Source organism: Opisthorchis viverrini (genome assembly GCF_000715545.1).
Source record: "Opisthorchis viverrini unplaced genomic scaffold opera_v5_4, whole genome shotgun sequence".
In the NCBI taxonomy this organism is placed as follows: Eukaryota; Metazoa; Platyhelminthes; class Trematoda; order Opisthorchiida; family Opisthorchiidae; genus Opisthorchis; species Opisthorchis viverrini.
Window position 1 is genome coordinate 691,695 of NW_008751660.1, and position 14,987 is coordinate 706,681.

At 45.9% G+C, this 14,987-nt stretch overlaps 2 protein-coding genes across 2 annotated transcripts in view; one reads left to right on the plus strand and one right to left on the minus strand.

The window, feature by feature from the left end:
• T265_00408 (hypothetical protein) overlaps positions 1-13,353 on the plus strand; it is a gene marked incomplete at both ends in the record, with an annotated part of 65,513 nt that extends 52,160 nt beyond the window's left edge. Inside the window, 6 exons of the mRNA XM_009164181.1 lie at positions 241-1,024; positions 2,254-2,713; positions 3,834-4,024; positions 5,352-5,603; positions 6,729-6,965; positions 11,505-13,353. Coding sequence (XP_009162445.1) covers positions 241-1,024; positions 2,254-2,713; positions 3,834-4,024; positions 5,352-5,603; positions 6,729-6,965; positions 11,505-11,953 — 2,373 coding nt within the window. The remainder of the gene's footprint in view (positions 1-240; positions 1,025-2,253; positions 2,714-3,833; positions 4,025-5,351; positions 5,604-6,728; positions 6,966-11,504) is intronic.
• A 374-nt stretch (positions 13,354-13,727) lies between these two features.
• Positions 13,728-14,000, minus strand: T265_00409 (hypothetical protein; the record flags this gene model as incomplete). The annotated part of the gene is made up of 1 exon (XM_009164182.1): positions 13,728-14,000. One exon carries the CDS (start codon positions 13,998-14,000, stop codon positions 13,728-13,730), a length of 273 nt encoding a protein of 90 aa, XP_009162446.1.
• Between the last annotated feature and the right edge of the window lie 987 nt (positions 14,001-14,987).

Below are 14,987 nucleotides of genomic sequence, written 5' to 3' on the forward strand. Positions count from 1 at the left end.
GTTATCTGAATGAGTGATTGTTGGAGAATGAGATGCCGAAGACTCAGCGTTTTCAGAAGAGCCAGTGTTTGTTGGTTTCACTCCGGTGACGCTGTTGTTGTGAATGGCAAATACACCATCAGTTATAGCTGCTAACAACTCTTTTATTCTTGGGACCAGCGACGTGTTAGACAGCAAAAATATCTGTCTTGTTTTCTTTCCGGTGTTGACTGTATTGTTCAATCTTCTATTGCGTTTAAGGACCCTGCGCTTATCAACAAGACGCCATCCGTAGCAGACACACTGGACAAGCTGACCATTCCATCAAACATTGAGCTAACTGAGTTAACAAAGGCCGCACTGAACGCTGTGGTTGGTAAGGATACCGCGTCAACAATTACCCTTCCCTCACAAGACCGCAGTCTGGCCGCGTTGTACACCTACTGGTTAATGACGACAGCCGAGTCACTGAACAACACTGCGGCAACAACACCACAACAACCTCCTATCAATCCAGCCAGAGCAACGTTTACTCATCTGTTGGAACGTCTCGCATCTGGGTCTGGTGATAATTCGAACTTATTGAGTGGTGATACCAGTGTGGTCCCATCACGTCAAGCGACGGCTGCTATTTCCACACCGTCGCAAGCTCCTTCACAACAAACACAACCTGCAGCACCACCTTTACAGACAAGTCAGCTCGGTCGTAGTGGTCAGGCCGATACGTTAGAAGCATTGATAGCCATGATGATGGGCGTGAACGGCAGTGGTACTGCAACTCTGAGTTTGACCACACCTGGAAACCAATTGAAATTAGCACCCGTCGTCCCTACGACATTGGAGCCGAAGCTGACCTTCAGTTCTCCAATGTCCGTCACTTTGACAGCTGCGCCAACCGTTTCACCGGTTGTTTCCTCTGTTCCTCCCGCACCACCCAACAGAGCAACCAATCTACTAAATCTGCTCGGGAGGCGCTTATCTGGGGGCACTCCTCCAAACCTGACTGTTACGGAAAGCGCGCGACCTGAAAGACCATTGTCTACAGGTGAGTGTCATGCCCATAGAAACGAGTCCTCTCACATATCTCACTTCTCGCTTTGCGCGGTGTATAGGGGTTGTTAGTGTTTTTATGATGGAATCCCGTCATTTTCAAATCTGTGTTGAACCCCTAACAGCGACGCATTGATCGGTTGCGGATAGTTGGCTCGTTTTGGAGGTATATACTCCCAATTTTTGTGCCTTTATTGCATTCGTGGACTTCTACTCTGCCATGGTTAACCCCTTTGATCCAGTTAGATGGGAATTCAGTTCATTTTTTGAATACCCTCAGTGGTTAATTGTGTAGGACCACTCGGATCGACCCACAAATTATGAGCAATCTGATTGGGAATGGAGAAAATCCCGCAGGTCCCCCGGGTCTACCTTTTTTGATGTCCTTCCAAGGGAGACACGTGACACGAACCGTATCACTAAAAGATGATCCGAGTGGTTAGAGCGCGGAGTTACTGACCGAAAGGTCCGCGGTTCGAACCCGACCTCTACCTCTCGACTTCTGTCTAGGTTTGGGCAACCTGGCAATATCCCAGCCCTCGTGCAAACTCCGAGTGGCATGGCAGCTAGACACCGCAAGGGTGTTACAGCTGAATGACGATATTCTGTTTAGGTGCATGTTAATCACACTGCTGATTAGCTATCTGTGCCATAGTGTTCCAACCGGAACCCAGCTAATCCCCAGGGCATCGCCGAACATGCACTGCCGATGGTTCCCGACAAGGATGTAAACGATGCAGGTTGCTTTTCGTCTTTTAAGCATAGGTTGATTCCGTCTGCAGGACGGATCTGCTAAAATTATGGTACTCTTCGTGATTTAATGAGACCGACTATAAACTTATTGATTAAGGACCGATCGATTCGGCTGTAATCAACTAGTCTGTGTCATTTCCTACGCTCGCCGGTGGAACACTATCGTAGGTCCTCCACTTCAGTGAATATTTTCAATATTTTTCAATATTTTTATGCGATTTCATTGCATGTTTTTTTTCACATAGTACCCATCGCATTGGGCTTGAATTCGGTACTTTGGTCTGTACTAGCAATAGGGTTACGTGGTTGATCCGCACTTCAGAAGTTAGCGAGTTCTCTGAATCTTCTAACGGTTTTCATACCGTTTCCGTTACACGAGATACATCTACTAGCCTGTTTACGATAGCTCCACTTAACTTTGGGTATGCGTTAGTTTGCTCAAGGTGTTGTCGTTCTCCACTTTCTCTCCAGGCCTCAATGTGGGCAGTTGTGTACCCATCTCCAATCCAAATAAGACGGTGGAGAGGCTTGATGAGCCACCAATGACGCGGTTGCGCAAACGAAAAGCAGGTGTATCTTCACCAGAACTCACTGGATCCCCTCGTCGACCACGATGGGAGGAACAAAATGGTGATGCCGATGGCATCGACCAATCCCTGTATCCGCCCGGCGTGGATAACCGCCCCAATCCTGGTACGCAATCCCGAGTTGAATCTCCGGAGCCAAGTGCAGTTACTTCATTTGATGGGCCCATTGTTTGCCATTCAGCTATGAACTCCGTGTTCGAGCTCACTCCTGACGTTATCCGCACTTGCAACCTCAGCCGATCAACACGTACATCTAGTGCTAGCGTGTCGAATGAATTGGCGTCACGTGTCCTGTTCCTCACAGTCGATTGGTTGAGCCGCTTCAAATGCTTGAAACGATTACCGTAAGTTCTATTTGACGAAAGTGTCATTTTTCATTGAAGTTAACCCTATTTTTCTAGTTCACTTTGTACGGCTCGAAGCTTTGCTTTTCCGTTCATAGAGAGCGTGTCCCTCCACAGTAATTCATAATATGCGCATCCATCAAACATATCTACCTGTTCAGATGCGATGATTTGAGGGGACATTAACATGCTGTGGAGGAACACTCGCCTCGCATATCAATGACCGAAGTTCGGCTAATGGTCCGGGCGAGTATATGGGCTTTTGTGAGGGCGAATCTCGAACTCCTTTTTTCTAGTGTAGACAGTAAGAGCACCTTTCAAACTAGAGCACTGCGACAAAATCAAAGATTCATGCCAACTTGCAGTGAGGTCACTACCGGATAGATGGTTGAGGTGTTTAAGGGCTAGGGCATGAGTTCATGACTCAGAGATACTCAGCTTGAACCTGCCGCTCACATTTTGATTTGTTCTGTCTGGGCTCGGCTAATCTGTCAATGCATCAGTCTTCATGCATTCTTAAGGTGTGTTTGGCAGGAATCCACGCGGATCCCACTATACCGCACGTCTTTAGGCGCTGCTACGGCCGAGAAGCCTGGCCCGCTCGAGGTTGGCCCAGAATTCAGGACGCTTGCCGGTCCGGCATCAAGACGAGATCTGATTGGTCAACAATCTTGACCCAACAGCCAATCATGACCCAGTATTGGCCAGATGCCGGTTGCCAATGGCGCATCCAGGACGCGTCGGAAATTGCAGAAAGTTATAACCGCTTACGCTATATATACGAAGCGCTGTACAACTGTTCTTGACTTCGTTTTGGGTGTTAATAGACCTTGTGCACCTTTGGTGGTTGTTTTGACGTGAACGCTAGCTTGGGAGGCTCAGACCGAGAACTAAGCTGAGGAAAATACCGTTACTATAATTGGCGACGGGGATGGGATCCGAACCCACGCGGGGAAACCCCAATGGTGGCACGGCGACTATGCACAGAATCGGTTCCATAGCCGGACAGGTTGGCGTTTTCTGCCTGTCCTCGTTTATATATTGTGGTGTGGACCACCCGAGTCTTACGCTAAGCCGATAGCTAATTCTTTATCATCTTCATCCCCGCTGTTACACACAGTATCTGGGCGCAGCGTGATCTGGTGGCCGTCTCTTGGTCCGATTTATTCGTCCTTGGTCTGTGTCAGACGTTTCAACAGCTCAAGCAATTGGAGAAAGATGATCCGCCGGATTCGAAAGCAGCGTCGAACCACTCTATTTCCTCACCCGCTATCGTCCTCAAACCGGAGGCGGATTGTTCCCCACAGAAAAGTACGTTTTCCTACCATGGAGCTCCAACGCCGCTTGATTTCTTGATGGTAGACTGAAACGTCCAATTTTCCCTCCGTCAACTTATTAGTTTTCCAAATTTTTTTGAAAATAGTGAAGATCACTTTTTGAGTAACAATTCTTAACATCACCTGACAGGATTCTGATTGTAATTATGTTCTAGCTATTCGTAACTCGCACGCTTCCAGTTTTCGTAATCCTCCTCTCTGCTTACAGCGGTGGTTCATTTACTGGCTTTCAGCTGAGGGACAAACTAAGGTGTGCCTCATATATCGCTCAGTTGTAGTTTTGCATTCACTTTTGTGGGCTAGATTTCGGTTGGATGAAGGTCTGCCTCAGTCACCAGGTTCTCATGCACAACGATATCTCGTTTTCGAATAATCAGTCCAGGTAATAGCTGCCAATACGATTGAGTTCGACCGCCACCACTTTTGTGACTCAGGCGCCTTTGGGATGGTTTGCGTCCAGCACGTGAATTGGTGAAACGGATGGTGCGAGACAGAAGACCCTTCAATACTTCGAGTTCATTGTTATAACCTGTTCTGAAGGGTTTAACCAACTACCCTGTCGTGAGGAGCATTCACTTTATGCCAAACACGCATAAAAGCACGTGGCATTTACTGATGAGGTCGGGCAGCATATTCCTTTAGTTTGCTGAAAACAGTTGTGTAAAGAAGTGCAAACGTATTAGGTTTAGTTAGTCTTCTTTTTCGAAACATTACAAATTACGTATGTATTATCAGTTAACGGTGTTTGCATAAAACGAGTGCACTCAGTCCCAGTGGAGTGGCACGCCGATGGGGCGCCACTTGAACGGCTGGGGATGCAAAACTATTTGATCGCTATGCTACTATCAAATGTCAGTAGTATAAACAAAAACAATCTAGCAGGAGCTGCTCGCATCACCGAGCGATTGGTACGTCGGCACATTGTATGGTCAGATTCACTTGAGCTAAAGCTTGTCAGCTGTAGATGGTCAGTGTGAATAACTTGGCCTACAGGACCACAAGGTAACAGACCATTGATGAGATACTTGGGAACCCATAGCGCAACCTCATGGGAAGTCGAGGTAAATCTCCCCGAGTGTTGGGGTTCTGGGGCAAGGTGCAGGTTGAAGGCCAGTTTGTGAGTAATTCCGATGGCAAATTTGCATTTCCTCTTAATATGTCGTATTCCGACTTGACAATTCACCATAGGTCGTCTAAAATTCGTGCCAACGAAAGAGGTGTTCATCCATTGCATTTCTGGATAATCTATAGCTTATACGAACTCCAGTCTAATAGCCCATTGGTGAATTTGTGCCTTACAGAACTCTGCCAGCCTATCACCACGACAGGGAAGTCAGAACTCAACGGAATTTCCGGTGATGCCAAGTTGTTGGACTCTTCAGCGGATCCACCAGATACCTTTCATTCATCGGATGCCGTGAGACCATCAAAGGCACCTTCACCGTCATCCGCCGTGGTCGAGCTGGTTGATCGGTTACTAGTTCAGTTCGTTGAGGCCAACATAAGTGCGGATGAATACAGCTATCTACGCTGCATGGTCGTTCTAGGTTCAGGTAAGACTTTTTCCCCTAACGCACGGTTTCTATCGTGGAGCTTATCAACCGAGTTTTACCATATACACGGTCCATAACAAGAACAGCTTAACAAGTGATAAGCTCGGGGGGTGACGCTCATTTCGAACCTTAAGGTGAAATAATTTGGCTCAAATATTTTCAGATGATTGCGTCCACCTGGTGCACTAGACCCAATAGGCATATTGTCACCGGTAGCATTATTTTCTGCAAGGAACCCACGAGGCTTCGTGAGCCTTTGATTGGAAGGCATCATTCGGACGGCCACATCACACTACGTCTCTCTGGATAGGCAAACCTATAAGCATAGACAACGTCGCCATCCAAAGCTCTTCCCATGGGTGTTTGGTTTTTTGGAAGAGAACATTTCCAGAGAGTCCTGAACGCTATTGCACTGTGAAAATGCATCTTTAGATCGAACCACGCAATCTCTTTTTGGAATCCTCATAGTGGCCAAAAAACGGCTAGCCCGACGCGTGAAGAAAGCTAGTTGATGCTGGCGTGCGTTTTTATCTGGATAGATTCACACATTACTGTATCTTCACTTACATTCACCATGAATAATGAAATAGACCGCCGTGCACTGTATGATTGCGGGTTCACCCTCCCTCTCCAGTGGGCTGAAGAACATTAGCCGTAATCAGCAGAAAACCCTTCACTGCCTAGGCCCATTGTATACACGTTTGTAAACGGACGTTTGTCTACCTTCGGCATGACTTCAGCTGCAAGCCACTTTTTACCGTCTGCGTTCTGAATGACTTGGCTATTCAGTTTACAGGACGAGAATTCTCACGTCCTGTACATTCGACTTTACCGCCGCGTGGCTTTCCTAAATTAAAAGGATGGCCGTGATGCTGTGGTTTTTGTACTTTCCTTGGAAGTATCAGCCCTTTTATTGGCACACAGATGTGGCCCTTAGCTATTCAACTAGTTTATCATGTGTGTTGGTTATAAGTTCGAACTAGTAGTCAGGATGAGGCAGCTATCAAGATCTATCTGAATTAGGCAGACTGAAGATGTCTCCTTTGCTACTAAGAAGCCCGATCCATGCCGGTATATGTTCGTTGCTAAGCTTGATGTCTTTGTTTCCTTTCCACTTTATTCAAGGTCACTTATGTCTCGGTTTGAGAGATATCAAATTGGCCCAGCAAGTCGCCGAACTTGAGTCACGTGTACTTAGCGAGTTTGCGGAATTTCTCACAGTTCAGACAAGCGGAAAAGACAGGACAGATTCCGGTGACAGCCCTACCAAAACCATGGTACAACGCGGTCTGGTGCTCACTCAGCTTCTGTCTACTCTGCGATATTTGGATCCGAAAGATTTGGAGGAGGCGTTTTTCTCAAGTGAGCAGTTTTTTTCGCTATGGATGTCTAGGCACTGGCCGCAGCGTGTGCAACTAGTTTCCTGTTCCAGTGCCAGCTGATTTCGAAATACAGTGACCACCCCCCGTGAAGACAGCCTATAGGGCTCGACCAAAGGTGTCCACCAAAGCCTTGATTTTATTTGCCAACCGATTGTCTTTCAAGCCAGATGGTTGCGTTTTGTAGAAATCTACCATATTGGTTTGAGTCCATTTGAAATGTACTTCTCTCGTATGGACCAATATTTTAACGTATCGAAGTATTTTCTATTGTACGGGGGAATGGTCGATATTCGAAGTTGTCCAGCCGCTCGACTCCTGGGCATAGTCAGTAGACTCTAGTCGGTTTGCGCGGAGCCTGCGTGACCTTCAAGAACCTGACTCATCTTCACGTAGTTTCGCTATGTTCCGGATTCATCAGGTAATTCAGTTTTCAAGCTCACTCGGTCCCACGAACGCACACCGAAAATAGTCAATGAATTTAAACTTCGCATTCATACATCCTAGTTCTCCGTAGCCTGATCATCACCAGTCACTACGCTAGATAGCATTCGCCTATCATGTGATTCATTGTGGGGAGTAGTAGGGTCGAAAATTTCTGGTCTTATTCCAGTCCAACCTTTTGCTGGAAAACCCAACTTTGAAACCTGCGAGTTCGGGACAAAGTGGTCTTTTCAAATGCATAGCACTTTTGAAAGCCGAAGCGATGGAATGCTCTACTGGGAATGCGAGGGATGTTAACAAATTCGAGATTATCTGTTGGGTAAACATAGTGCGCAAATATCCATTAAATTAAGCCGCTGTTTCACCTTTTCTGTACCCCTTTAACTTAGGAAATTCAAAGCTCGAATACTCGTCGCTAAATGCAGTTGCTCACAGAGTGTGTGCACAGCTTTGATAGCTGAGCTACTTAAATTCACCAGCTTTGGTAAACTTCATTTTTTCGCTGTGACTCAGGTATTTCCAATACACCAAGTAAAAACGAAATTATCGACTTGCCAAATGCGTCAGCCGAGCTACTGGAATGACTTTGTATCTTGGACTTTGCAGTTTGGAAGGAGAATGACGACCTCAAAATAGTTTCAACTTTGTCGATAAAATAAAAGCCTCGGTTTGGTGGGCCAATTGGTAGAAGTTCTTGAAGACAGCTACTCGCTCAAATTCGTCTTTGAGATATAAATAAGTACGTACTGATTGTGCTATCTATCACAAGCCACTTAACCTCCGTCTATCCACAACAATGCCATGGAGTGATCCACAGTCGGACCGCTTAATTGGCCACACGAACCGTGTCTGTTGAATGCTCCTGAGTCACTTTGACCTACATCGTGTATGTGAGTTTATGGATCTGAAAGTGTTACGATGCGGGAGGAATTGATTGAGTGGATGACACGTCACAAAATGTTCACTGTGTGCATTGAGAAAAGCATTGGCTTAGGCAATTCTGTCTGAATGGGATTGTGCTGGCTGCTTGCTATGGAGTAGCATCGTTCAACTCACTGTTAAGAGTGGACAGCGTACAAAATGGAACATGACCACCTTAGAAGGAAGCTGTCCAATGAATGTTGAATGGAGAGAACGCACTGCTGCTGAAGTACGATTATTCATTACAGATGCAAAGCATTTTGTGATTGGATGATAAACTACGCACTATTGATCCGTTCACGCACACACAGGGGTGCGTTTGGTAATAGGTTTGAGATAGTTGACGTGAGAATGACGCAATCAAGATAATGAACCACAATCGGCTGCTAGATTATGATGGTCTCCAGCATTCGATGATAGACAACCCTAGACGCTAAGTTTCGTTGACTTCTGTGCAGCGTTTTAGGGCGCTGTTGACAGCGTAAGCACGTAAAACCTCAAAATTTGTCAAACATCTTGAAAATTTCGACATCTGCGGGTTTACTTCTTACTGCAGAAGTTGGAAGCCGATTTCTTGAAAGTACCGTTGTTCGCTTGTAACGTACTCTGTTAAACTTCGTGCGTGTTCATCTCTTCTTGCGACATCCAATAATTCCAAATTACAAGAGTTTTTGCAAAAAAAACAAATTGGTTTGCAACTGAGTGTATTTCGCTAATTTTGTGCAGTTTGGTTTCAAGTGGAACATGAGGTTGACGGAAACTCGGGGACTGCACCTACCTGATGAGCCCCAAGAAGGGCGAAACCGGTCGTGGGCTGTCGACGAATTTTCAGCAATCTTATGAGTAGCGCATTACAAATATACATGTATCGCGATATCTCGAACATCGTAGCGACTGAAACATGAGGCGGCCTGGTGCAGCACATTCAGTTGCCTGGAAACATCACAAACGGGAGACTCAGCTGGGTTACAGTTGAGCCTCTCGAAAAACCAAATTAGTTTGCAAATGAGTGCATTTCGCTAAACGGTGATTTCGTTTTTTTGCACCATATTTTTTCGCATATCCGTTTTCTTTTTTCCTGCTAGTTATATTGGAGGACATTCCAGACGTCTCGTAAATTTATTCGTAGACACTGATCACAAGCAGAAAATGTTTCTATTTTATGATTTTCAAGTTCGAAACCGGGTATTATCAACAAATGGTCTTTTGTCATTTTTCATGAAAGGTTGTTTTATACTCTTGTGCCCTTTTTTGTTTCACGTTGATTAGTTTTGTGTATACTTTCGAAGGTAAACAGATCTTCCATTAAATTGATCTGCGTCGTCTATCCTTCTAGTGTTCAGCTATTTGACGTGGCATGAGTGACTCTGTACTCTACACTAGAGTGTAAGGTGCCATGTTTGACTTCTCCACTGAAAGTCCTCGGTCCTATCACGTCAGTCAAGATGTACGTTTAACTTACAGTTGGTGTGGCCTAACGAAACAGGTGCAAATCAATCGTTTTAACTCAGGTTACTTGTTCACTTGGGGTTCGTTAAAAAAGAACGTACAATTTGCGACTACTGTACGTACTGACTTGTGAACCAGATGCTTACACCGCAATATTGCGCAGATGGAGCACTCGTCAGGTTCTTTCAGCTGTAGCACCCTTTCGGCGCCTAACTGCCATGCCACCCGGAGGAAGCACGAGGGCTGGGATACTGTCAGGTTGCCCAAGCCTAGACAGGGGAAGTCGAGAGGCAGAGGTCGGATTCGAACCACGGACGTTCCGATCAGTAAATTCGCGCTCTAACCGCTTGGGCCATCTCGTCAGGTTAGGTATACATGGCTTCGACATTGTCAGATGGCGCGCGCTTTTCACTCCGAGGACCGTGTGACAGCGAAGTGCCATTGCACGTTCATCTGTCAGAACTAGCTACCCAGTCCGCTCGCAGTGGGCAGTTTAGCGCACTTGTACACTAGTCAGGCATGAACAATAGGTGGATGTCAGCAAGAGGAGGAGGCAACCCGATACCTAGCGGTTCCATTTAATAGAAGATATCCAGATGGACGGTAAAGCGATGTTCACCCAAATTTTAGTAAATGAGTTAAGGAAAGATGGGCCAGGAGCAGTAGACCCAGTAAAGTCAATACGACGTGCTAGACATTTAATCAGAATAGTCGATGCCCATCGACTTAGTTGAGCAGTGGGTCTGGGTGTTCGAGCTCCACCCATGTGGCAACTCGAAGAATCAGTAGATCTGATAGGTTTCTTGGCACAAACTAGCTGTTTGCGTCCGTTCTCATACAATGCAATGATCTTACATGAAAGATGCATTTGGGCGATATGATGAGAAGGCGGTATGAGGGATCGGCCGAAGCGTATAGAGTACAACTTTGGTGTGACTTTCACACTGTGTTGCTGGGTTCGGTTGTAATAGGCCTTCAGTGAGCGGCAATATATCGGTTCAAATCCCCGGACAATTTTGCTACTCATTCGCATCCTGCTTGCGTAGTCTGTACTTTTTTCTGAAAATTCAACATGAGTGAGGCCAGTAGGTGGTAGGAAACTTCTAGACTTTGCCCAACAGTGTCTCCGCAGTATTCTGCAGTGGGGTCATCCGATCATTACTAGTGAGGCGCGCCGGACGGTTTTCTGGAGAAGCTGCCTGCCTCCAATGAGCAAATTAGTCATTCTTCATGGGTCGCGCTCATAAGACTACTTATTTCGCAGTATGAGAGCTCTGTGTTCACAAGCGAATCAAATGGATACGTTTCCAGTACAGTCAGTCAGACGATAGCCTTGAAGTATTGTGTGAAACTTCGAACTAGTAAACTCAGTCGTGTTGTCAACTGCCGTTTCTCTGGATGGGGATCTCAAGATAGGGATGTGCGCTAGATCCATTTTCTTCAGCCCTAAACACTGATCGACAAAATATTAGACATTTGTGTCTCCGAGTCGTCGCTTTTCTGCAGATTCATACGAACGCTCTTGTGCTCGTAGAGTTTATTTTTCACGTTCCGATCAGCTGTATTCGTTCCCTAAAAGGCAGCTTGCACTGATTGGGTAGCGGACTAATTTTCTCACTGCTACCTTCCGAGCAAGTGTTGATACTGATTTATTTCGTGCCCTCGTCCTACGGAAATAAATTACAGTTTCTTTTCTATCTCTTCCTAGGTCTTCTTGGATCCGTTTCCATCGCGCAAGTTATCCCGTTCCTGCTCCAGAGTGAACAACCTCTGGTCGGAACGTCACCGATTCTTACTCAATTACCTTTTCAAGTGAGCAGCTTCCCATTAACCGGTATCAAGACATCGGTAGCCGCGACTATAACAACCACAACAACTACCGACCCGATACAAAAGCCAACGGATCCCGTTCCACTCAGCCGGATGTCTCCAGATCAGCTTAGTACTGATTCAGCAACCGGATTAATCGAGTCATCCTCATGCGTGTTGGATAAACTACAGAAAGAACAACAGCAACAACAGATGGCGAAGGAATCACCCGTTTCGGCGATGGACGCAGAATCATCTGTACAGGAGCATTCTTCATTGCCTAAAATCTCAATAGTTGAAGAGGACAGTTCCACGACCAACGGAGTACTATCAGACGAGATTGGGTGATGAGGTAACAGCGTTGAATTAACATCCCTCGTCTGTCTGCAAAAAAAATGCAACAAGTGCCAGACTGCGGGAGCCCCCAGGGTTACCTTGTCTTTCGTATTTCCTGGCATCACTCCAAGCGCCTTCAAAGACAGCGCCATTTTTGTCGTGCCATCTACTCTCCGGCATGAACGGCGACAGAGGATTCGGTTCACTACTCATATCTCGTCCCTCGTGACCATTCCAGAATACTAAATATGCATTGAAACGCATAGTTGTCCAGCCTTTGTCTCAGATCTCGTCATTATCCAGACTGGAGCACGTGAGTATCTTGGCGACAGTGCTCCCTTTCAGTTTCTGTGTTTGTGATGAGTTCCATATCATGTGCACTTGTTATATAAGATCCATACACTACCCTTCCTCCCCTTTGTCACCAGCGTGTCTGTGTGCGCGCCTCAGGTACATGTGACCGAAACCTTTGGTTCCACTTCCCAGCCGTTGAGCAGTTTAGCTGTTTAATTACCCTCATGTTTAAACGACCTTACCGTATCAGTTCACGTCCCGACATGCTCCCTAGCCTCGAATTAGTCATTCCTGTTCTCTTTTTGAATTTGGTGAACTGACGTTCTTCCTGAGATTCTTGCTGATCCATTGACCTCCTGTTGTTACGTAATGATGTGTATGATTTACGTTTGTTTTTGATGCGAAAACTTAGAGACAAACCTCTCTCTCACGAGAATCATGTGCACAAATAGCCGTCCCTGCCCCTCCGCGGACGTTGCTTTCTTGTTTTTCGGCAAACTGACTTCGTATCCCTCCCTACACTTGTTTTTGCTGACATCCTGAGCGCCATTATGGGATTTTGTGATTACAACCTCTTTCTGGACGTTGGCTTCAACAACCGTTGTTTAACCACCAGTACAATGCCATATTCTTTTATCGATGTTGTTTTCCTATGCACGACCAACCCCTCTGTTTTATCACCATTGTTTTTTTCATTTCTACGGTATCAGCATTCGCGCGATAGACAAAGAAGTTAATGTATTCAATTTGGAGGATGCACGTATTTGCACCGACTGACAGTTTTCTCTGTCCTTATACAAGTATGAGCGAGGTATTTTTGCCAAAGAACGCAAGGGATTCGTTCGGGAAATTCAGTTATTGCACGCTTTCAAGCATATCGCTGCCCTACAGCCTCTCGACGGGTCGATGTTTGTTTTGTGTTCTCATTTCATACAGCAGCCGGGGATGGGTGGCTGGTTTTCGGGCAACGCATGCATGGTACTTCAGGTATCGCTTGTCCATACTCCCTTCCTTTCAGTGACGCTCTCACCACCACTCGTCACAGGGTAGGCGGTTCTAATGTTACAGGTATTGTACAAATTATCATGCAAATAAACAGCTTCGTTGTTGTCTCTCATAGACGAACAGTTTTTATCTTACGATATTCCGTGTGGTTTGGTCAACAACAGAAGTAGCAAAAGTCAGAAAGATAGTTGTAACCAGTGTACGTAACTGTACTACTTTCATAGCATCATAGTAGGCCAATCAATTTGCGTTTCATTGAAAAAAGCACTCAGGGCAACCGACTCGGTCCTAGTGTTTGCGAATTTTTTAATCTTGTTTGAGACTACCAATGAACCGATTTCTCGTAGTTCTACTCGGGATCGTTTTTAGGGGCCAGGGTCAGCTTTTAAGTGTGCTTAAATGGCCGGATTTTTTGATCGACGAAGACATCACAACTACATGTTTCTGGTTGAGCTTGGCCTATCAAGAACCTGGAGACTTGGCAGAATCACCAGGAGTCGTTTTGCAGATCTGTCGTGACCGCGGCAGCATTCGGATGCTGTCCTGTTTCTCTACCCAGGTAGGAGGCGCAAGTCTTGCTACTATCCTGTGAAACGTTTGCATAGCGTGAAGCCAGATGACACGACTGCACAAGAAGAGCAACGAAGGAGGCCCGATCTCGTGTTCTTATAGGAGTGCGGCTATGACGGTCACAGAGATGAGGCCAGATGAGAGTGTCACTGAGGAGCCGCTGAGCCGTGGCATCCAGGACGTGACTCATTTCCTTATCGCTCTTATTCTCGGTGAACAAGGCTGTAACACCTTCAACTATTTCACTTCATTACACAGTCTGTGAGCAGAAAAGCTGGACTGAACTGAACTGCTGGAGCACTAAGTGGGTATTTGTCATATGTTCTTTTATCGATGTTGTTTTCCTATGCACGACCAACCCCTCTGTTTTATCACCATTGTTTTTTTCATTTCTACGGTATCAGCATTCGCGCGATAGACAAAGAAGTTAATGTATTCAATTTGGAGGATGCACGTATTTGCACCGACTGACAGTTTTCTCTGTCCTTATACAAGTATGAGCGAGGTATTTTTGCCAAAGAACGCAAGGGATTCGTTCGGGAAATTCAGTTATTGCACGCTTTCAAGCATATCGCTGCCCTACAGCCTCTCGACGGGTCGATGTTTGTTTTGTGTTCTCATTTCATACAGCAGCCGGGGATGGGTGGCTGGTTTTCGGGCAACGCATGCATGGTACTTCAGGTATCGCTTGTCCATACTCCCTTCCTTTCAGTGACGCTCTCACCACCACTCGTCACAGGGTAGGCGGTTCTAATGTTACAGGTATTGTACAAATTATCATGCAAATAAACAGCTTCGTTGTTGTCTCTCATAGACGAACAGTTTTTATCTTACGATATTCCGTGTGGTTTGGTCAACAACAGAAGTAGCAAAAGTCAGAAAGATAGTTGTAACCAGTGTACGTAACTGTACTACTTTCATAGCATCATAGTAGGCCAATCAATTTGCGTTTCATTGAAAAAAGCACTCAGGGCAACCGACTCGGTCCTAGTGTTTGCGAATTTTTTAATCTTGTTTGAGACTACCAATGAACCGATTTCTCGTAGTTCTACTCGGGATCGTTTTTAGGGGCCAGGGTCAGCTTTTAAGTGTGCTTAAATGGCCGGATTTTTTGATCGACGAAGACATCACAACTACATGTTTCTGGTTGAGCTTGGCCTATCAAGAACCTGGAGAC